This window comes from Nilaparvata lugens, chromosome 3, assembly GCF_014356525.2.
Source record: "Nilaparvata lugens isolate BPH chromosome 3, ASM1435652v1, whole genome shotgun sequence".
In the NCBI taxonomy this organism is placed as follows: Eukaryota; Metazoa; Arthropoda; class Insecta; order Hemiptera; family Delphacidae; genus Nilaparvata; species Nilaparvata lugens.
This window is the reverse complement of record NC_052506.1, coordinates 95,151,430-95,176,052: the sequence shown is the minus strand read 5'-3', so window position 1 is coordinate 95,176,052 and position 24,623 is coordinate 95,151,430. Positions and strand designations below refer to the sequence as shown.

Sequence of the window (24,623 nt, the reverse complement as noted above, 5' to 3'; positions counted from 1 at the left end):
CAAAAAGGTTAAAGTGTTAACAGTCCGTCAATTATATATTAAAAACGTCATAATTTTCATTAGAAATAATTAAGATATTTTTCTATTCCGTGAATCAAACCTCAATTCACGACCCTCCAGAAATAGGTTTGAAAATATAAGAATGGATCTTAATGTTTGCCGGAGACAATACTTTTACCTAGCTAATAAATTAATCAATAAAATTTCAGATTACCTTACAGAGCATATTAATCGAAATTCTGTTACATTGCTTAAAAAAAGAACTATTGAATAGATAACTACCAGTAAAATCAAGAGCATACTGTTTGAGTGGCTCTTATCTTTGTTTCAATAATATGTTGGCCATTTCTCATTCTTTCTCTTCTCCTCCTTTCTCTCTTTCTTTCACCCTTATTCCACTTACTCATCATCTTCTTTTATTAAATATTATAATTATTATATAATTTCTTATACTATACTATTAAACGAGCAACTTCTGTTTATATGTTTGTATTTCACCGGATCTCGAAAACGACTCTAACGATTCTCACGAAATTCAGAACATAATATATATATTATTATAATATAATATATTATACTATAAACATAATAAATATATTCGATTGCACAGGGATGAGACCCTGGGAAAACTTGCCCAGGGAGTGAGCGAGTTTGTGTGTGGGACTGTGTCAAAATTATGACTCAGCTGTTGAACGTTTGTAATCATTCAATCAGGTACTTAGTGCCGGTTGCAAAAAGCCGGGTTATTTTCAATCCTTATTAATTCCAGTAGATTCGTCTTCTTGAAATGGTCTTCTCTGATTTGGTTCACGTGAATTTAATCAGGATTAAAATTTAACCGGCTTTTGTGCAACTGGGCCTTTGTGAGGGAATTTTTGCATTCCTCTGGGAATTAATCTCAATTTACTGTGATTAGATAGAACATTTCTGTATGAAGGTTATTATAATTTCTTCTTTCGTAATAAAGTTTTTATGCTTATGTGAGTTCTTAATGACTCATATTGAATTTGTATTAGCATTTCTCACCTGCACACAGGATTTTCCTTGCAGGTGATTGGTTTCCTATATTTTTGCTGAAAGTTTTTATTTATATTTATTCATATATATTTATTATGAGAAAACAAATAATAGTTTTTGAGAGTAAATTATGATTCAACTGTGAATCATATCACAGTAAATTGTGATTCAACTGAATCAACTAGAACAGGTGACATCAGATACTTGTGGATGAGAAAACTGCGTGAGCTCTACTACGGCAATCTGTGAATTTAGAATTCAATGAAAATCCCTGCACATAAAGATCGATTTTTGTTTGTACTATATTTTGCCGTCTTTATAAATTCTATCTTATAAAATTGAAATTGACAAATATAATCTGTTTAATCATATAGAATTTATAAGGACGGCAAAATATGAAACAAAAATCGATGTGTGTGTGCAGGGCTCAACAGTGATCTCATTGAATGTGAAATAATGTCCATATGCCAATAATAAAATCTTGTCCATATGCCTGGGTGGTTGCGATATTTGATTCATATATCATGTAGTACAAACAAGGAAGCAACTGTCATTTGTTATTAAAATATCGAGGCACCGAGCTTCGCTCGTTATTTTCATTTATTGATAAACAACACAATTCTCTAAAATGATCTTTTTTATATTTCACAGCTGGCTACACGTCATCTTATGAATTTCGGGGATGCGATATTTTGATTTTTCACATACTAACTTTTTTACTATCCACAGCTGTTTCAGCCAAGGATGAATATTATCCTTTTAATGTCGTCAGTGAGTTTTCTCAAGGATGAGACCTAGTGCAATCGAATCTTTATAACATAAACCTTCTATGTTCCAAATTTCTTGAAAATCGTTAGAGCCGTTTTCGAGATCCGTTAAACAGTTTTAAAAATAAGGTAGCTATTATACTTTAAAGTTTACATTTGTGATAAATATTCAACAAGTAAAAAAATTATGGATATTCAATAAAGAAAAACAAAAATAATTTATTAAAATAGAAACAAATAAATAATATACAAGCATAAAATTGTGAACTGAACGAATCATACAATAATCAAGAATTATTTGAATCATACAAGGATTGAAATAAAAATCTGATGAAATTATTGGTATTTTACCAGTCCCTTCAACACTGAAAGTCGCGTTCAAAGAAAAGTTTAGTTTTTTCTACTTCAAACCATTTAATCAAGTGTTTTAAAAAAATACTGAAAATATTACTGCGTGCTGTAACAAAATATGCGGCAAACCTAACACTATTTATAGCATTTTTGTTTCTTTTAACTGTAGAAGTGTGTGTGTGACCACCATTAGACAATACTCCTGCGTGACATTGTCTCTTATCTCAACCTTATTTAGTTCTATTGCTTACTCTCTCATTCTCTCTCTCCCCCTCACTCACCCTCTCTCTATCACTCCTGCGCCTTTCTATCACTCTCTCTCTGTCTCACACACACACTCATTCTCTCTCTCTCTCTCACCCGGTTGTGTGCTAATGCTCTTCTTTCTTTAAAACCCCTCAGGGTTTTGTTATTATTCCATATAACAAACAGACATATTAGACATATTATCATCAACCTATTTTGAATTTGACTTTCCCATGCCTAGATTTGTAAATTTTTTTGTGTCAATAATATTCATTACTATCAACTCTTGCTTGTAATATTGTGAATTCTCCCATTCCACTGAGTAGGATTGTATAATATAGTTAATGTAGCATCGTACTGGAAGGTTGATGGTTGAATGTGAGAGAGGGCCGGCCGTGCAAAAAAACTAAAACTGCAATCCAAATGAATCCTCACTTCTTCACTTTCTCACTATAGGCCTATATCCCTCAGAAACACACTCTCTTGTAAAATACTCAATCCCCTACACTGAAATAATTTGACTCCTTCAAGTTATGCGCTCCCAACTTGATAATACCGCCCGTTATTTTCTCAATAATATTTGTTGAACGAGCGTTAGCAAGTTCTTACTTTTTACTCAAGTTCAAAGTTGTTGCCAGTCTGTGGGTTTGCTTGTTTGTTTGAATGCACTACAATAACTCTAGAAAGAGTTGATCGATCAGCTTCAAATTTTGAACACGCACTCTTCGAACCTTTTTACAGGTCAAGTTCGTTGAACAACAAAATATTTTACTCACTTCTTCGTCCTTTTTCAGGATATAAAAGTAACATTGAAAGTACTACATGAGACAAAATAACTTGCTTCTGAGTGTCTGCCTGACTATTATCTTTCAGTAGCATACACGTAATATTAATGATACAAATTGTGATGGCAGTTGCTATGTCGTTGGTATTATTAATTTGAATTTCGATTCTGAATAATTTACCCATACGGAGAAACCTATGAAGTTCTATGGATTCACGTAGGCCTACAGCGTAATATTAATAGGAAAACAGCTTGATGTTCCTTTTCCAAAGATAATTTGACAGTGAGCTCCACTGGGATTCCTATTCAAATTAAAAAAAAATTCTGTAGGTAGCTTCAAAATTTAGGTCTGCCATCTTCGTTCCGCCACATTGAATCAAACATTTTCTTTGGGAAGGTTTTAATATAAGATTCAAATAGAGAATTTCAAGAGACAATGAATGGTGGAAATCGCTCATCAATATATCAAACCGTTTCAAAGATATTCACATTTTAGTGTTGAAGTTTTTGGATATCTGTGATACAGAAATATTTAATAATAGTCAATAATCAAAATACTTTATTACATATTCTTCAAGAATAGCATTGTTGTCAAGAATAAAAAAAATATATAATTATATATACCGTATTTGAATTGTTTGTATTTACAATTATATATTTTGTTGACTGCCAGTCTGTGTCTCCTGTTTCAAGAAATTCACATAGTTCGTACATGGGTCTTCCTTTGAGAAACTCACTAAGTCTTTTTTTCAATGTCACACAATCCAGTCACTTTATCTTCTCCGGTACCTACATAGCCTATCTGCCTGCCGAGTGACGTATTTATGAACATCTGTGCCTCTCTGGAGATTTAGTCGGCTAACATGGGTGATGACTTCCATGATGTAGATGTTGGTCACCGTCATGATGCCCAGATGACGGAAGGCATCTCGACATGTCTCTTTTTGTTTGAGACTTGCCAGTGTATTAAATACTATTAAATACTATATTCGACTAAACAACGAGTGACCCAAATGAAACGATTTAAAATATGAAAAAAAGAAAAATGGGAATGCGAAAAATATTATAATATTTGGAACTCCATAACTTATCATTTAATTAACAGACATTTATGGGATTAGTAATTTTCTGGAAAACACTATTAATTGGCAATAATAATTTAGCAATATTGCACTAATAGTTTTAATTTTAGATGACTCTCTCCTGGATTATTGAAATCTGTGCTGGAGATTCCTCAGTGATTGCTGCATCATCTGAGAAAACCCCGTGAAAGTGAGCTCAGTTCGAAATTAACAGAATACTCAAGTATAGACATTTAGAAGAAAACAACCATTTCATTTAAATCGTTTAAATAATTAAATAAACCATTTCATTTAAATAATTTGTTCATTGAAATCGACCACATCAGTATTTACTCGTGAATTACCGGTAGTGTATTGTTAATGTATTAAGATTTGAGAAAATAATATAAGCATCTTATTGGTTTTTCTCTCAATGATTGTAATGTATGGCTTAATTGCTTTTATATAATTATACAAATATCACAGTTCATTACATTACAGTACAATTATCTTGTTTCACATTCCATTTCTAAGTAGAGCTCATAAGTATCGTAATCTTGCCATACAATTACCATACAATAATTGAAGTTGATTTCATTCAACTTTAGTGGCGCCATTTCATCATACTGCTAGGGAGGGGGAGGGGCAAAAACCAAGAGGTATGGGGGGGGGAGGAATACCCCCAAAGGATAGAGGGACCTGGGTTTTTCCCCATAAACGAAGATTTTTTATTCGAAGATGTTATTATATGCTTCATTTTTTCCAGTTTTATATAAATGTGGTTGAAGTTTCAATACAAACATATACATTATCACTTATTAAATTCAATCATGAAATATTTATTAGAAATATAGGTCTACAAAGAGGCCATGAAGTAGGAATACACTAAAACAGATTTCTTAAAAATCATGGAAAAAGATAAATTTTTCTTTTACAATGACAATTTCAACAATTTCATTGAGGGATCATATTTTTATTGGAAAATAACTTTTAGTTGGAAAACTAAAGATACATCAAGCTGTTCCCATAATTCTCCTCAACAACTCTTTACATACATTTTTGATTGTCTGATTGTGCCATATTTATTTATTTTTATTTATTTATACAATATGACAATTTCCACTGAGTCTAACAAGACCCATAGTGGTACAAAACAAAATAGCACTGTACATCAATAAACTATACGGTAAGTATTAATGTAAAACTAAAAGTATAATAGATGAGCACAGTAAAAATTAATATAGATTACTACAAAAACAAGATAGAAATAGAAAAATGAGGAGGGAAAAAAAGAAAAAAAAAGTCATGCAGTTTGTGAACCCATGCAAAAATCATTATCCACATTTCATAAGTAAGTAATTATAAAAAAAAGGAATACAATTTCTCCTCATATGGTACTGTCCTAAATGTAAAGTTAAAATAGCCAACCTGATCAAAGAAAATAAACATGAATCTATCAAAGTTGAAAAAACTAAAGATGAGAAAATAGAAAATGAGACTCTCTCGGAAATACTCTATGTTATCGGAAAGATTAGCGGAAATCTCGCAACACTAACAGGAACAGTTAGAGTGCTTGAAGTGGGTAATGTAAACAAAACCCCATAGCCTACATTTCATTGCAGAATGACAAAAAACAAGAGCAGTTGCCCTTAAATTTGACTCAACAAGATTTGTTGCAAAATTTGACACCTTCTTTGTAGTGATAAGAATAATGACAATTCAGTTGTTGAAATACATGACCTAATTCAAATTAATTTCGATGAAATTCAAAATGGACAAAAGACAAATAGTCTAGCAGCAAACTGTGATAATATCTGTGATAATTTAAATGTGAATTTATGTGATAACTTTTATGTAAATGACTGTGAGATTGTTAGAGGTCAGAAGGTGAAGGACAGCTCTATGCTGAAGTGGTCGTTGCATCAGGTAAAAGAGCAAAAGAAATTCAAAAAAATCCAAACAATAAAGAACCAAGGAGCAAAGAAAATAAAACTTCAAATGCAAAGCCCCTGATGGTTGGTTCAAACAATATACAGCAAGACACAGAATTAATATCAGGTTTCACTGGGGATAAGAGAGCATGGTATCATCTTGGAAAGGTGAAAGGAGGTACTTCTGTTGATACTGTTGACAATTTTTAAAAACCACTTTTCCAGGGTTGAGATTTGTTCTTGAAAGTCTGGAAAGTAAGAGTACAGCATACTGCAGTTTCAAGTTGGGTGTGGACTTTGAACAAAAGGAGCTTATTTTAGATCACACAAAATGGCCCAAATATGTGACAGTGAGACGTTTTTTATTGAAACACCCCTAAAGGGAAATATGGAAATAGATTGGAATAGTATCCAGGGTATAGGCCAGATGACCAAATTGACTGTTATAGCCTTGAATATTCAGTGCATTAGGACAAAGATGGACCTTCTTGAAATGTTCTTTGAAGAAATACTCCCAGAATTTTTTTGTGTAAAGAAGAAGCTGAGTTTTATGAAACTATTCTGAATCTCAATATGGCAAGCGCTTACTTCAGGCAGTTGCAAAAAAATGGCGGGTCAGCTATATACGTGAGGAACAACATTAGATTCAATCCTTTGGTAAACTTGGATGAATTCTGTAGTGAGTTGATACTGGAAGTGGCAGCTGTGGATTTGTTGGACTATTCAATAATAGTTGTTTCAGTCTATCGTTCACCAGATAGTGATTTCAAGCAGTTTCTGCAGCATTTTGAGATATGCCTTGTGAATTTATGTAAGAGGAATAAAAAAATTGTAGTTTGTGGCGACTTCAATGTTCATCTCGAATGTAAAACAAGGGAGAGTTTAAATTAATTTTACTTGCTTACTTAGGAGCTTTGGGCTTTTCATAACACATCAAACCCCAACCAGAGGAGATGCCTGCTTAGACGTGATAGCAACAAATTTAGACTTGTGGGAACACAAGACAAATTAATGTTGTTCAACCAATGATTTCTGACCACAGTGCAGTAGTTTTTGAAGTAATTGGACAGCAAAACATACATATAGTCAAGAGGAAACATGGACAAACAACTACTTGTTTCACAAGAGAATTGTCAGCGATGACCGCATAACCCAATTTAAAAAGAACTTGAAAAACTGAATTGGGGCTCAATATTTGAAAATAGTAGTCCTGAATCGCACATTGATTCTAACATACATCAACAAATTCAATGATATGTTCCCCAAACTATAACCAAAGCTCCAAAGACATATACGAAACAAACTATTCTCAGAGATAAGTCATGGTTCAATGAAAGTCTACAGGTCTACAGAGTAATGTAGTTCTAATGCATTCCCACTACAAAGCAGCAAATGCACCTGAGGAGAGAAACATTTTCTTCAAAGCATACTCTAACCTGAACAAAGCTTACCGGAAAGCAGTAAATGTTGCTAAGAAAAAGTCTATTGAGGAAAGAATAAAGTCAGCATCAAATCAATAAACAGTCATCGACCCAAAAGACCAGGAGTTAAACCACCACTGGATCCTGACAAGTTTAATGATTTTTCATCACCACAGTTGAAAACATTGTTGCTAGTTTACCGGCTGTAAACATCAATCATCCTACTCCAAATCTCAGAGCAACCACTACCAGGTTAGACAAATGGAAGGAAATAAGCCATGTACAGATTATAAAAATGGTGAATAGCTTCAAGAGTTCAAGAGCTCAAGATGTCCATGGAATATCTTGTTCAGTTCCTAAAAAGACAATTGAGAATATTGCTGAGCCCATGGCAGAGGCAATAAACAACTGCTTAAGAAAGGGGAGATTTCCAGATATACTGAAATTGTCTAAAACTATTCCAATTTATAAAAAAGGGGATACAGTACAAATCAACCCTCAAACTTTAGACCAGTGTCAATTCCTCCAACAATGTCAAAGGTTATCGAAACTATTATGAAGCTGCAGCTTGTGGATTACTTCGACACAATTATCTGTTCTCCAGCTCACAGCATGGCTTCAGAAGCGGCCGATCAACAACTAGCGCACTGATATCAGTGTCAGAAAGAGTTCAAGAAGTCTTTGAATCAGGTGAATGCCTTGCTCTTACTCTATTTGACCTGAGCAAGGCATTCGACTGTGTCCCACACAAAATTTTAATTGAGAAATTGGAGCACTATGGAATTGGTGGTGCAGTGCTGAGTACCCTCAGTGACTACCTTAAGGATAGGAGGCAAGTAGTCTCTATAGGAGGAGCAACATCAGAAGTGAAAGCAAACTGTCACGGCGTGCCACAGGGTTCTGTGCTGGGCCCTCTGCTGTTTATCATACTCATGAACGACTTTACACCACAAGATGGCTCAGTACTATTTGCAGACGATACTGCAATCAGATACATATCCAGAGGTAAAACTATCAATCAGACAATGGATATAAGCAGATCTCGAACATGTGAGGCAAGGCAATGGTTCAACAATCACAGGCTGAAATTGAATGAAGACAAAACCCAGGTATTAGTCTGTACAAAGAAAAATTATATTAGACATACAGACAATGCCCCAGTGAAATTACTCGGTTTCTGGATTGACAGCAAATGATGTTGGAGTGTTGGAAGTAATGTCTCCATTAAATTGAGGAACATTGTCTCTGCAAACTACCTGCTTACAGTATATCACGCACTGTTCCATACACATGTCACATATGGCCTCCTAATGTGGGGACACACTCCATATTGCAAGGATGTGCTACTGATTCAAAAAAAGCTCTGAGAATAATGACGTTCTCCAATTATTTGGAACATTGCAGGCCGCTGTTCAGAAAGCTTCAAATAATGACTGTTTACAGCCAATATATTTTCGTTGCATTGATGCATGTGAGGAAGAATAATGAACAAATGAAAAGGAGAAATGAGGTCCACAACTACAATACACGGTCAGCAGGGAACCTGGAAATTCCACGAACTCGATTGACAAGCAATCAGAAGAGCTTCCAGATAGCGGCATTGAAGATCTTTCCCACCGATGTTCAGGAAATGGAACTTAAGAGATTCGAGAAAGCCCTGAAAACTCAACTTCTTGAGTGGCCCTTGTACTCGCTCAACGAACTGGACGAAGAGACGATTTTTCCTGTTGGATGACCCGGCTGGGTACACGCCTACGATGCAGTCTATCTGGCACCCCCAGTCAACGACCCAGACATCAAGTAAGTATCGATCAAAAATGTGAAATAAAACAAGAATAGAGCAAATTCAACAATCAAAACTCAAGCATTATTTGCATGTGAAATATATAATTGATTTTTAATGTGAAATACTAAAACAATCTTATTCGAAGTGAAGTTCATAATTGGCGGTTAGTGTGTGCAGTGCATGTCATGGTTGGAAACCTTCTAAATAGCTAAGGTATTTAACACCAGGTATGGTGTTAATTCTTGAAAATCATAACAAAACAAGAGTTAATTTATGTATTTGAGTGAGTAAATCATTGCTTTATTGTTATTAGTTTTAGTATGAACGATAGCATCGTTGCATGTGATTTAAATGTGGATAACTATATCGAAAGCTGGCAAAGAGAATATTTATGTGATTTATTAGATTCTTATGGATTACATATTGCTGCTAAATACACTACTAGAGAAAGGAGTCAACTTGAATATTTCATCACAGATCTTCAAGCATATAAATACAAAACAAATACATTACCACCACTATTATCAGACCACAGTATACTTGTATTTAACATAATGATGGAATTGGATAACGACGTGAAGAGAAGAGTTGAAAGAAGGAAATTGAACCCTCCAAATCTTGAATTATTCCAGCACATGATGGGGCTCCAGACCTGGCCTATGAACAATGACTGCATGAATGTTGAATATCTCTTTGAAGACTTTTATAAAACTTTTCTACATGTTTTCAACAATTGTTGTCCTGAAACTAACTTTTACATTAAAGACAAGTCTCAGGTCAAGTGGAATACAAATGGAATAAAAAACTCAAAAGACAACTTGAAAGAGCTGTATTGGAGAAGCAGAAATACAACAAACAATCAAAATGAAATCAAGTTAGAATACAATAGAGCTAAAACAATGCATGATAAACTGATATAATTAGCAAAGAAAGAGTATTTTAAATCAAGAATAGAAAATTCAAAAACATAAATAAGGAAGCTTGGCAGATAGTTCGAGACTTGACTTGTGATGATGACTTGAAAAATTCAAATGTACAGCTAACAATAAATAACGAGCTAATCACAAATCCTTGTTCTCACATGAATTGAATGTGTGTCAAGTTTGCTGTATCTCTTCTGTACCAGAACTATGAGTTGACTCAGGACAGGATGGCTAAAGAAGTAGCATTTAGCAGGTACTCAAGGGCACGGAAGCTTCTCAATCAGGAGGTGGACCAAGCAGTTAAGAGGAAAAATGCAGATGCTATACTTGACTCTCAGAACCCATGTAAATCGGCCTGGAAGCTTATTAACAAGTGCAGAGCGTCTACACAGCCTCAATGTGATTTCAGTCCAGATGTTATGAACAGTCACTATCTGAACTCCGTGGAGGCCATTCTTCAACAGATTCCAGTGACTCAGCCAAATGGTGTTGGAGATGTAGAAGCGCAACCTGCTGTTTTTCTGTATGGAGGAGAGTCTCGAAGAATGATGTATTGGAAATAGTGACTGCTTTTAAAAATTCACCTTCTCAGGACATCTATGGATTTACTGTGGCTTTCTTGAAATCAGTGGTTGATGAGATGGCACCTCATCTTGCCAGTGTCTTTAGTCAGTGTCTTAAACTGGGCTACTTTCCGAATTGTTTGAAGTTGGGTAAAACTGTACCAATATACAAAAAGGGAGATGAGAAGGACTAGAATAACTTCCGACCAATTACTGTTACCCCCTTACTTGGAAAAATCTTAGAGGTTGCCATGAAGGATCAGCTAATGGACCATCTTGAGAGGAATAGTTTGCTGTCTGATAGACAACATGGCTTTAGAAAGTCCAAGTCCACACAAACCGCCCTGCTGGCCCTGATCAACGAAGTCATTGATGCATTCGAGAGTGGAGATTCTGTGGCAGTGAGGCTGTGTGACCTGTCACGTGCTTTTGACTGTGTGTCTCATGAGCTTCTCCTTGGAAAGTTGAGTCAGTATGGTATAACGGACATTGTTGCTGACACTTTCAAGTCCTATCTTTCTGACAGAAGGCAGTTAGTGAATGTTCGGGGTGCATCGTCTGGCGAACTGCATGTATGGCATGGGGTACCGCAGGGCTCTGTCCTTGGGCCAGTCCTGTTCATCCTGCATATGAACGATTTGAGAGTCAGCAGAAGTGAGCTGCTGTTTGTGGATGACACAACCCTTGTTGGGAGAGGATCCTCGCCTGCAGCTGCCACCATTGAGTTAGAGGAGTCCTTTGCTGGTGCAGAACGCTGGTTTCAGGAGAACAAGCTGTTGCTCAACGTTGGCAAGACACAGAATATCATGTGCACTCTGAGAAACCACTTCAATCATTCATTTAATGAACCGGTGAAGCTTCTGGGATTTAACATTGATCCAAAGTTAACATGGAGTGCTCATGTGGATGCTGTATGCAGAAGATTGTCTCGTGTGATCTACCTGTTGAGAAGACTGAGGTGCTTGCTGACTGAGGAACATTTGATTATGGCCTATTATTCACTGTTCCATAGTCACATTATCTATGGAATACTGCTGTGGGGACACTCTTCACACTGTGAGAGTATTCTTATGCTGCAGAAGAAGGCAGTTTGGATATTGACATCCAGTGGTCATCTGGAGCACTGTAGGCCACTCTTCGCCAGACTCGGAATTCTCACAGTTTTTAGCCAGTTCATCTTTGCTTCCCTGGTTGGTATTAGGAATACCAATCTGACAGTGAATTTGAGGGGGTTGCAGAGTGCCTACTCACTTCGAAATGCTCTCGAAGTCAATGTTCCTCGATGTAGGCTAAGTAAGGCTCAGAACTCTTATCCCAATATCGCTATTAAAATGTTTAAATATGCTACCTCCATCTGTGCGTCATTTGAGTGACAGTGAGTTTAAGAGGAGACTCAAGTCCTTGCTGCGTGCCAGACCATACTACTCCTTGAGTGAATTTTTTCAGGAGTCTACAGTTGACATTTAGTGGCCATCACCGTGTTTAGCCATCTATGCCATTATGTTTTATTTTTTTGACGTGACAGTGTTGTCAAAAACTTCTGTGTGAAATTGTATTTTTGACGTGATGACCAACCCAGCTCATCTGGCTGGTTAATGGTCCTACAAATGAAGATTGAAGATTGTGATATAGCAAACACATTCAATGAATACTTTGTGGAGGAAATTAAGAGATTGAGAGTGGAGGATGATGAGGAGATTGACGTGCGTTGTGGTGTTGATGGAGGATTGGTGCTGTGGCCTGCTACAGAGAGAGAGGTGAGGGAGATTATTGATGAGGTTGGTGAGAGGACGGGTGCTGGAATTGATGAGATACCTTGCAGTCTGCTGAAACATTGTAAACATATAATCGACAAGCCTCTAACTATGATGATAAATAAATCCTTCGAGACTGGCACATTTCCTCCACCAAAAACACCATGAATCTGAAATAGACACAATCTGAAAGTTTTTCATACGATGCGTGACGTCACTGATGTGACGTCAAGATGGGTGGATTTGGCAGTAGATGTTGGCTTCAGAGGCTAGACTTCCCAACGTGTCTATTCTATAACTGGTCTAAGGAACAGATGAAGACAAGAAAAGAGAAAATTGATTTTTGATGTTAGATTTGGATCGAATGGTGCTTGTTTTGAAGTGTTTATTATATTTAATTTTATAAACTTTTATTTTGTACACTATGTTAAAAAAGGTGTCTCATAGCTTATCATATATCAAATGCAATACTAATCAAAATTTAATAAGATCTTTTCTCTTGAAAAAATCAAATTTTAACTCCACATCAATTTACACTAATGACAATAATTCTCAAAGGAAAACAAACATTTCAACCACTGATTTTGATCAAAATAAACATTTGTTTTCATTCAGTGATAGCTGTGACCCTGTTATTAGAGAAAATCTAGTGAAAAATATGACTGTTCTAGATAATTTTATTCTTGAAGAAGAAGAAAAGGCAATTATTGACGAAATAGAGCCGTATATGAAACGTCTTCGATATGAATTCGATCATTGGGATAACGTAAGTAGTTGAGTATTGCATTCACATATTTAAAGTACCCTTTCTGCTCTAATATATATTAGTGCAAATGATCTATTTTTGTCAAATGCTTCATGAGTTGAACTTGTTCTAGAATCCCATTGTTTAATGAAATGTTATATTGATTCTTGATAGTGTATTTTATGCAGAATCAGAAACTTATACTATTGTAAGTTAGGCAAATTGTAATGAGTTATCACTTATCGGTTACTCTGTCAGTAAGAGAAACATGAGTACAGTTTTTTTCGATCCTCCCAGTGCTTGTTAATGAAATGACTATACTTTATGAAGAGCGTTTTACTTCATAAAATTCAATCTTTTTGAAACTTTGATAATTTGCATGTCACCCACTAGACTACCAAACAAATTATAGAATAAACAAACCAAACCTGTACAGATGTAGACTGGCGAGGGTGATGAGTTAAACACTTAGTGTTTTGGTGCATGGGAGACAAATGTTAAAGGAAGCTTTTGCTTAAGGTCTAGAAAAGTTCCTGATTTTTTGAAAACTTCAAGGACTGTCCCAGTCTTCGAAAAGGGTGATCGTGAGAGCCTTTATTGTAGCTTCAGGCCATTACCCCTGTCTTTGGTAAGGTGTTCGAAGCAGTGATCAAGCCACAGCTGGAGGCTTTCTTTGAGGAGAATGGCCTGTTCTCCAAAATGCAATTTGGCCTTCGAGTTGGTAGATCGACAGTGGATGCAGTTGACCATGTAGCTGAGCGAATTGACGCTGCCTTTGAGGTTGGTGAGTATCTTGCTCTTGCTCTTTGTGATCTGAGCTGAGCCTTTGACTGCGTGGACTATGGCATTCTTCTTAGAAAGCTGAGCTTTTATGGTCTAAGAGACTCAGCCCTTTCTATCTTGTGCTCTCACCTTTCTGGAAGGAATCAGCTTCAGCTTGTCTCCCTCAATGGTGCAGACACTTCCGGTGACTTTTGGTGCTCCTCAGGGATCGATGCTGGGGCATACACTGTTCCTAGTAATGATAAATGACCTCGACGCAACGACCACGGTTCCTCTTTGATGTTTGCGGATGATGCATCTCTACTATCATTGGGTGCTAACCTTGAGCGTGCTTTGGAGGCATCTGCGGAAAATCTTCGATTTGCCACTTCATGATCTTCAGCCATTACATCCTTCTGTTCTTGGTATATGTCAAGAGGGTACAGCATATTATGACTGCCCGTAATGTCATTCACTACTACAACTCCAGGCACCGCGAGCTGCTGGATGTCCCCTGGAGACGTCTTCACCGTTCAAAGGCCAGCTTTAGAGTTTCTGAAATTCTTTAACAAGCTGCCTCCTGGTGTGAAGCAGATAAATGAGACCGCCTTCAGGAGAGCTGTCAGGAAGCTGCTTTGTGATAAGGCATACTATGATGCGAATGAATTTATGAGTGATGATTTGAATTTTGTTTTAAAGTTGTCAATGTTTCATCTGTCATCTGATTAGTTGTTATGTTATGTATATTGAAATAGAATTCTATGACGCCATCGATCCCACAAGTGTGGGTAACGGATGAAGCAGAAGATATTAAAGGAAGCTTCTGCCTGTTTTTGTACTACAAATTAAGCATTATGTCTTGCTAGACTTAGTTAAATAGAATAGTTTGCAGCAACTCAGCTGTTAAACTAATGTTATTGCTATGCAAAGTAGCTTCTTGATACTGTGGAATAGGTAAGTAGGCTCAGGGATCAACTTGTGAGACCACAACTGTACTCTGTCCTACACTAAACGTTGCTGTTGTAAATATACTAGAGGTGATTGCTCCTGTCCATGATTAGGTTGTTACTTTTGCTGAAGGATCACTATTTTAGCATAATATATCAACCAGGGATTGTTTGTACCATAATGTTATTCCTTCATTCCTCCTCCTGCATCCATGACCAGTTTACTGGATAGAAACCATAAAAAAGCAAGATGGCCGGTAAAACTATGCTGTCCCTGTGCGCATCAAAATATTCCTTAAATGAGTAGAATGGATTTATCTTCACCCGGATTTCAACTCGGTTTCTATAAGCAATACCATGCAGGTTCTTCTCACTAACAGGCAAGTCTTTGAACAGGCGCAGTGTAAAGATAGGGAAAGTTTCCTTTCTCTTGCTGGTTTTGCAGCGCGGTATGTCAATTTCAAGTCTCCTTCTTGTTATATGTGCATGAAGATCAGCTTTCAACATAATTAAGCGATTGCACCAAGTCCTTGGTGTACTTGAAATGTAGTAGACTGGACAGTATAATATAGGCCTACTGATTGAAGACCGTAAGGATGCTCAGCTCAACAAAGAAAGTTAGCCAGTTTAGTATTTGGCATTTTAGGTCCATTATATGGTCACAAAAACAACAAGGACACAAAAAAATAGAAAAGAGAAAAAAATGCTCATTACAATAAGATAAATCAAAAACATGAACTCACCAGTGTGTTGTCTAACATAAAGAACTCACTGATGGAATACAATGGGTTCTCCACCAGCAATCTCCTCAAGCATCTATATTTAGTGAATTATAAAATAATTCTAAATTATTTTATGAACAATGCAATACATAGTGACTTATTTCAACTAGTCATTTCCAGGCAATTCATGGGTTCAGAGAAACGGAAAGACTGCAGTGGAATGAACAGAACACGATAATTCTGAGACGGATTCGAGACATTGCTTTTCCGGATTCTGACCAAACATTGGGACACGTTCACATATTGGATTTGTCCGAGAAGGGTCATATTAAACCTCATATCGACAGTGTTAGGGTAAGTTTGACACTAAAAAAAGGAACTTATATTTATACCCAAGTTCTACTCTTTTAAAGGAAGTGAGCTAAAGTATGGGGATGATCAATTCAATTCATGATCAGATATTTTTCCAAATTTCGTTATAAAAAAACTATGGGCCGTGTCACACTAGGCTGGGTCGCTAGCGGTACACCAGAGAGACACCAGTGCTGTTCAAGTGTGAAGCAAGCTGCGTTACTAATTGGCTACAACTTATATAATGGAACCTACAATTGTAGTACAGAGATCACCTCAGTAGTACTAAGATCATTTCAGTTGTTTGTTGTGCTATATCCCTACTACAATACTGGTATAGTTATTTGTGCAACTAGTGCGCAAAGTGTCAGTTTGCTGCACCGAAAGAAACGTTTACGCCCGAGCCGTAGGCGAGGGCGGAATGGTTTCTTGAGTGCAGCAGAGGAACTTTGCGCACGTATTTCACATTAAGTTTTTCCTACAGTTACCATTGAATATGAAAAGTGGGTAATTATGGGTAAAATTGCCTGAAATGCATCAAATGTTTTTCTGTGTAATTTTATTATTGATAAAAACCTTAATCCTAAAATCCTAAAGTCCTCGTTGTCCTTGGTTTTAATATACCTATAATGAATAATAATTAGCGCGTTGTGCTTCGTTGCACCTCTGCTCACTATAGCAGCCCAGTCACTGTTACCAACTTCATTTCGATTTTGCTGCACTGTTGCTCCATATAACCTACTAAGTATTTTGCGTTGCCATGTTGCAAATCTGGAGTGCAGAAAAATTTTTCCCGCACTAGAGCGGAAAAGTGATTCTTTGCGTTCTGTAATCAGTGCAGCAATGGCCACTTTTCAACGTAACTGTAGGAAAAGATCATTTCAGTTGTTTGTTGTGCTATATCCCTACTACAATACTGGTAAATAAATATCGAGTGACTTGGCTGTCTCAGATGTGGTGTCAGAGTTTTCATATCGCACCTGATCAATTTCTGGGTCTCTGACGTGATTCGACTAGTTGTAGGCAGCCGGGACCGATGGTTTAATTTGTCCACCCGAAATACGGAAGTGACTTGCAAAAATATCTTGCCCTATCGAGATTCGAACCTGGCACCTTTGGTTTAGTAATAGAGCGTCTAAACCACCAGACTACAGTCATCATTCCAATGCTGGTGTCCCAGCGGTGGCCGGGCTAGCTTAGATCATTGCTGTAGTTGTTTCTTTAGTAGTATTTTCCACAGTCTGTTTACAGACTAAGGATAAGTCTTAGTTCCTTCAGTAGGGTATTGGACAGTAGTCATCTTTAGAGAGGCATACCTCTATTTGACGTGTGTGTAGGCCTATGTATGCTCCTTGATGAATTCAACAAAACTGCTGTTAGTTTGGGAGTAGTTCAATGCACAAATTGGTCGAGAAAGGAAACACAGGAAAACGGTTGGCTTATACCCAGCGCACAAAATGACCAACAGAAATGGTATGAGACTGATCCAGCTTTGCCAACAATTTAATATGAAAATCAGCTCAACATCTTTTAAGAAAGTGCCTAAAAAACAGAAGACATGGAGGTCTCCCATAAACCAACTCGGAGAGTTTCAAATAGACCATGTTGCTATCTCGTATGATTTTCAAAAAGAGATCAGAGACATACAGGTTAGAAGAGGCGCAAATATTGACTCTGACCACTACTTGACTAGAGTTCGAGTTCAATTCACCCCAAGAAGGAAAATGCCTAGAACACCACCAGCAGTCCCAAAATTTAACCTAATGAATCTAAAAGAGTCCGAAACAGCAACAAAATGGGAAAATGTTCCTGCAAATAACTGGCAAGAATTCAAAGAAAAAATTACAGAAATAGCAAAGGAACACATACCACTACAAAAGAAACCGAAACATCCATGGTGGAACAGGGAATGTGAAAAAGCAGTTGAATCACGCAAAAAATCGTTTGAAAAATACTCTTCAAATAAGAATGAGATGACCCACAAAGACTTTCTAGAAACAAGAAAACTTTCAAACAAAATCATCAGACAAGAGAAAAGAAAATATGTAACTCAGCAAATAGAATCAATTGAATCCGATTTTAAAAATTATAACACGCACAGATTCTACAAAACGTTTTCAAATCAAATTAAAGGTTACATTCCTCAAAACGTTTGCTTCAAGAAGCCAGATGGAAGTCTTGCACTTAGCAATGAAGAAAATTGTGAAGTACTAGCTAATTATTTTGAAAATATTCTAAACTGTCCAGAACCTGTAGAAATTCTCCCGATTTTCAACCACATACCTCTACAACAGGATGAATCATTACCACCAACAGAAGAAGAAATCATCAAACACATAGGTAAACTAAAAAATAACAAGGCGTCTGGAGAAGATGGGATTGTAGCAGAATTTTTAAAAAACCTAGGGTATAATTCGAGAAAAGAGCTAGTTTCAATTATCCAGAATGTATGGATCACAGAGGAAATCCCTGAAGATTGGAAATGTGCTCTAATACACCCATTGCATAAAAAAGGAGATAAGACCGATGTGAATAACTATAGGGGTATTTCTCTTCTTGCTGTCGCCTATAAAATATTATCAGCTTGTCTTCTTGAAAGAACCCAGAAACAACTAGAACCCAAAATTTCAGATTTCCAAGCTGGATTTAGACCAAATCGTTCATGTCCAGAACAAATATTGAACTTGAAATTAATATCACAGATAAGAAAATTACGAAGTAAAGCCACAATATACGTATTTGTTGATTTTAAGAAAGCCTACGATTCAATCCACAGACCAACACTATTTAAAATTCTTGAAGAGAAAGGCCTGGATCAGAAAACTCGAAAAATCATAGAACAAACATTGACAAACACAACATCAAAAATAAAATTTATGGGAGAACTTTCGAAGCCTTTTGAGATAAAGACTGGTGTTAGGCAAGGTGATGGATTATCACCACTGCTCTTCAACATAGTTCTTGATAGAGTAATGGAAGAATGGGAAAAGAAACTGAAGGAGGTGAACCACTGGAAGCCAATCTCGCTGGGAACCAAGAAAAATAATCTTCAAATTCCATACTTAGCTTTTGCAGACGACCTTGCTATAATGTCAGATTCATTGGAAAGTGCAATAAAACAAATAGAAATTTTAAAAGAATGTGCTGAACAAGTAGGCTTACAAATATCATTTGAAAAAACTGTTTTCACAACATCAAATATAGAAGTTACTAAATTACAAACAAAATATGGAACAATTAAGAAGGTACCATACTTTAAATATCTTGGGGAAATTATATCAGAAAAACATGCACAAAATGAAAGGATACAGAAAGCTGTTAAACTAATGTTATTGCTATGCAAAGTAGCTTCTTGATACTGTGGAATAGGTAAGTAGGTTCAGGGATCAACTTGTGAGACCACAACTGTACTCTGTCCTACACTAAACGTTGCTGTTGTAAATATACTAGAGGTGATTGCTCCTGTCCATGATTAGGTTGTTACTTTTGCTGAAGGATCACTATTTTAGCATAATATATCAACCAGGGATTGTTTGTACCATAATGTTATTCCTTCATTCCTCCTCCTGCATCCATGACCAGTTTACTGGATAGAAACCATAAAAAAGCAAGATGGCCGGTAAAACTATGCTGTCCCTGTGCGCATCAAAATATTCCTTAAATGAGTAGAATGGATTTATCTTCACCCGGATTTCAACTCGGTTTCTATAAGCAATACCATGCAGGTTCTTCTCACTAACAGGCAAGTCTTTGAACAGGCGCAGTGTAAAGATAGGGAAAGTTTCCTTTCTCTTGCTGGTTTTGCAGCGCGGTATGTCAATTTCAAGTCTCCTTCTTGTTATATGTGCATGAAGATCAGCTTTCAACATAATTAAGCGATTGCACCAAGTCCTTGGTGTACTTGAAATGTAGTAGACTGGACAGTATAATATAGGCCTACTGATCAAAGACCGTAAGGATGCTCAGCTCAACAAAGAAAGTTAGCCAGTTTAGTATTTGGCATTTTAGGTCCATTATATGGTCACAAAAACAACAAGGACACAAAAAAATAGAAAAGAGAAAAAAATGCTCATTACAATAAGATAAATCAAAAACATGAACTCACCAGTGTGTTGTCTAACATAAAGAACTCACTGATGGAATACAATGGGTTCTCCACCAGCAATCTCCTCAAGCATCTATATTTAGTGAATTATAAAATAATTCTAAATTATTTTATGAACAATGCAATACATAGTGACTTATTTCAACTAGTCATTTCCAGGCAATTCATGGGTTCAGAGAAACGGAAAGACTGCAGTGGAATGAACAGAACACGATAATTCTGAGACGGATTCGAGACATTGCTTTTCCGGATTCTGACCAAACATTGGGACACGTTCACATATTGGATTTGTCCGAGAAGGGTCATATTAAACCTCATATCGACAGTGTTAGGGTAAGTTTGACACTAAAAAAAGGAACTTATATTTATACCTAAGTTCTACTTTTTTAAAGGAAGTGAGCTAAAGTATGGGGATGATCAATTCAATTCATGATCAGATATTTTTCCAAATTTCGTTATAAAAAAACTATGGCCCGTGTCACACTAGGCTGGGTCGCTAGCGGTACACCAGAGAGACACCAGTGCTGTTCAAGTGTGAAGCAAGCTGCGTTACTAATTGGCTACAACTTATATAATGGAACCTACAATTGTAGTACAGAGATCACCTCAGTAGTACTAAGATCATTTCAGTTGTTTGTTGTGCTATATCCCTACTACAATACTGGTATAGTTATTTGTGCAACTAGTGCGCAAAGTGACAGTTTGCTGCACCGAAAGAAACGTTTACTTGAGTGCAGCAGAGGAACTTTGCGCACGTATTTCACATTAAGTTTTTCCTACAGTTACCATTGAATATGAAAAGTGGGTAATTATGGGTAAAATTGCCTGAAATGCATCAAATGTTTTTCTGTGTAATTTTATTATTGATAAAAACCTTAATCCTAAAATCCTAAAGTCCTCGTTGTCCTTGGTTTTAATATACCTATAATGAATAATAATTAGCGCGTTGTGCTTCGTTGCACCTCTGCTCACTATAGCAGCCACAGCAGTCACTGTTACCAACTTCATTTCGATTTTGCTGCACTGTTGCTCCATATAACCTACTAAGTATTTTGCGTTGCCATGTTGCAAATCTGGAGTGCAGAAAAATTTTTCCCGCACTAGAGCGGAAAAGTGATTCTTTGCGTTCTGTAATCAGTGCAGCAATGGCCACTTTTCAACGTAACTGTAGGAAAAATAAATATCGAGTGACTTGGCTGTCTCAGATGTGGTGTCAGAGTTTTCATATCGCACCTGATCAATTTCTGGGTCTCTGACGTGATTCGACTAGTTGTAGGCAGCCGGGACCGATGGTTTAATTTGTCCACCCGAAATACGGAAGTGACTTGCAAAAATATCTTGCCCTATCGAGATTCGAACCTGGCACCTTTGGTTTAGTAATAGAGCGTCTAAACCACCAGACTACAGTCATCATTCCAATGCTGGTGTCCCAGCGGTGGCCGGGCTAGCTTAGATCATTGCTGTAGTTGTTTCTTTAGTAGTATTTTCCACAGTCTGTTTACAGACTAAGGATAAGTCTTAGTTCCTTCAGTAGGGTATTGGACAGTAGTCATCTTTAGAGAGGCATACCTCTATTTGACGTGTGTGTAGGCCTATGTATGCTCCTTGATGAATTCAACAAAACTGCTGTTAGTTTGGGAGTAGTTCTATGTATATTCTGTTCATATGAGAGTAGAATAATAGAGAGAAAATATCATAAGAAAATATTCCATAGTATAAGGCGTTTGTGTACCAAATTTCACTGTTTGTTCAAGCCGTTAATTGGTTAGTGCATATAGATCTTTTTCGTGAAGCTGTGTGACGCTGGTAGTCTCTCATACTGTGTCGTTCATACATTCTCACCTGGCCAAGAAATTAATTATCGGCTTGATCACACAGTGAAATCTGGAACATGAACGCCTTATACCATTTGCATATATTTTTATGCTATTCTTTCTCTATGTTAGAATGCAATTCCCCTCCCCCACATTGGTCCTATGTACTCTTTATCTTATTATAAATCTCCTCATTTCAATTCATTTCTTTATTTTCCCAACACAAAACAAACAATAAATTAGTACATTGTATCATACTACTATTATTGGTGATTTGTATCAGGGAACTATTCCCTATAAAATTATTTTGTCTAATAATTCCATTTAATAAACTCTAGACTTTAGCTTAGCAATCGTTGATGCTATCTTACATGACTGAAATCATTTTTAGGATGTTCAAAATACAAGATAATTATCCATGTTTTTGTTGTAATTGCAGTTCTGTGGTAATACCATAGCTGGCCTCAGTCTGCTGTCAGATTCAGTAATGCGCTTAGCCCACGAGAAGAATAAAGATGTATTTGCTGATGTACTTTTGAAACGAAGATCTATGTATATTATGAAGTAAGTAATCTGTTTTTACTGCCAATAACAACATTTTCATTACCGTATTTTGATGCATAGATATGAATAAGGTTTATTTGTTGTTACTTTTCAACTTCCTATGTGAGTAGTCCATCACAAAAAATCATCAATTCAGTTTCTGGATTACTGTCATACGTAGTTGTAATAGTCTTCACTATATCAATTGATTAATTTGTGCTGTAGGTATCCTACATCTATCATTTACATTCTATTGTGTATCATGTACTTCATTCTTGGATTTTTTTCGATTCCGATAGCATTGTCATGCTCTAAAATTTTAATAATTCTTTAATCCCTTTAATTCTTTAATATTTAAAAATCTGGTGTGGCGCACTCACACAACTTTCCTTGCCGTTATGAAAATTGATCACCTGACGCTAGTGTTCCCGCGCATCTCAAGTCTACTATTCAAAGATCTGAGCCAGCTGGTGACAAGACAATAACGCTGGATACACACGAGATCTGCTATCTCTTCATAGTGAATGATTTAATAGAATCAACAGTTGCCAACAGTTTGCAATCGAATATCACATTTTCTCAAATTTCAAGCTTTAAGCTTTTTCATGCTCAATCTTTTCCACTCAAAATGTTTCGTTGAAATTATATGTGAGACCTGATAATTGGAAATCTAAAATCAAACTTTGTATAGATGGGGCGGAGCTCCTGAAATTTTTACAGATATGGGACTTGTGGCAGTTGATAGAGCTTATCAATTACTATTTTAGGTATGAATTTGATCAAAATAATTGGAGCCATTTTCGAGAAAATCGCGAAAAACCCTGTTTTGACAAGATTTTCGCCATTTTAGCCGCTATCTTGAATTGCATTTGATCAAAATTGTTCGTGTCGGATCCTTATAGTGTAAGGACCTCAAGTTCCAAATTTCAAGTCATTCCGTTAATTGGGAGATGAGATATCGTGTACACAGACGCACATACACTCATACACACACACACACACACACACACACACACACACACACACACACACACACACACACACACACATACAGACCAATACCCAAAAACCACTTTTTTGTGGAAAGTAAAGCAATACTTTCCTTACCTATGGTAATAGGGCAAGGAAAGTGAAAGGCAAGCGTGTGTAAAATATTTCGTTTTTTCCTGTTTCCCTAGCAACGAATTCAAATTATGATGAAACCTATTTGTGTCGAGGGGGCGTGCGGTGCTATGCGGTTGCTATTCGGTACCGAATTCAAACCGAATCATCGTTATTTATTTATTTATTTGTAATTTTTACAAAGTAGCACTGATTGGGAGAGAAAAACTAAGGATTCTCCTTGTATTATCTCTCTAAAATTTAGATAACAAGTCCGAAATAGGGTTATGGTTTCACTTTTCTAAAATTTAGTCCATTTTCACTAAAAAAACAACGAAAAACTAAGAATTTTAAATTTTGACAGTTGAAAACAAAATAAAAAACAAAAATATCACACTCAAATCACCATAATTGGAACATTTTTGCGTAATTTGACAAAATTTAAAACCAGAAAAAACACAACTCACTATTCAGTACAGCTGATAGTTTCACACATCAGAATTTGCCGAAAACGGAACGAACCGAAAGTGTGTGAAAGTAGCCTCTCGCTAGGAACGAATTGAAACCTGAAGGAATTTATTAGAGTCAAGTGGGCGTTCGGTTCTATGCGGTTTCTATTCGGTACCGAATTCAAACTGAATTACCGTTTCACACTTATCGGAATTTGCCGAAAACGAAACGAACCGAATAAGTGTGAAACTAGCCTTAAAGTACTAAGTTAAGACAAGAGAAAATTAATTTAAATCTTCATTTATTCCAGAGATTCCGTGAGATACGACTTCACACACGAGATACTGCCAAATAGTGAGTCGAAATTCAAGGGGGAAACCATACATCGATTGAGAAGGATCTCTTTAATGTGTAGAAACAAACCTAGTCCTAGTTAATTTTTTGTTTTCAAATTCTAGATTAAAACTATCTTTATCAAA

General features: G+C 36.4%; 1 protein-coding gene across 2 annotated transcripts; it reads left to right on the top strand.

Moving 5' to 3' along the window:
• Nucleotides 1-12,858: 12,858 nt before the first annotated feature.
• LOC111055119 (alpha-ketoglutarate-dependent dioxygenase alkB homolog 7, mitochondrial) lies at nt 12,859-24,623 on the top strand. 2 transcript variants are annotated; one of them, XM_039425139.1, is made up of 4 exons: nt 12,859-13,370; nt 15,961-16,134; nt 22,490-22,614; nt 24,455-24,623. In XM_039425139.1, the coding sequence occupies exons 1-4, from the start codon at nt 13,029-13,031 to the stop codon at nt 24,579-24,581; spliced, it is 768 nt and encodes a 255-aa protein (XP_039281073.1). In that variant the 5' UTR covers nt 12,859-13,028; the 3' UTR covers nt 24,582-24,623. The 2 variants fall into 2 exon arrangements, with proteins under 2 accessions (XP_039281073.1, XP_039281074.1); XM_039425140.1 differs by having other exon boundaries at nt 12,930-13,370; nt 15,951-16,134.

What these genes read in the sequence shown, in the direction of transcription:
- LOC111055119 (XM_039425139.1), top strand. Translation starts at nt 13,029, where the DNA reads ATGTTAAAAAAGGTGTCTCATAGCTTATCATATATCAAATGCAATACT. An exon ending in CTCATATCGACAGTGTTAGG is followed by an intron (nt 16,135 to 22,489) that starts GTAAGTTTGACA and finishes TTGTAATTGCAG; the next exon opens with TTCTGTGGTAATACCATAGC. An exon ending in AGATCTATGTATATTATGAA is followed by an intron (nt 22,615 to 24,454) that starts GTAAGTAATCTG and finishes CATTTATTCCAG; the next exon opens with AGATTCCGTGAGATACGACT.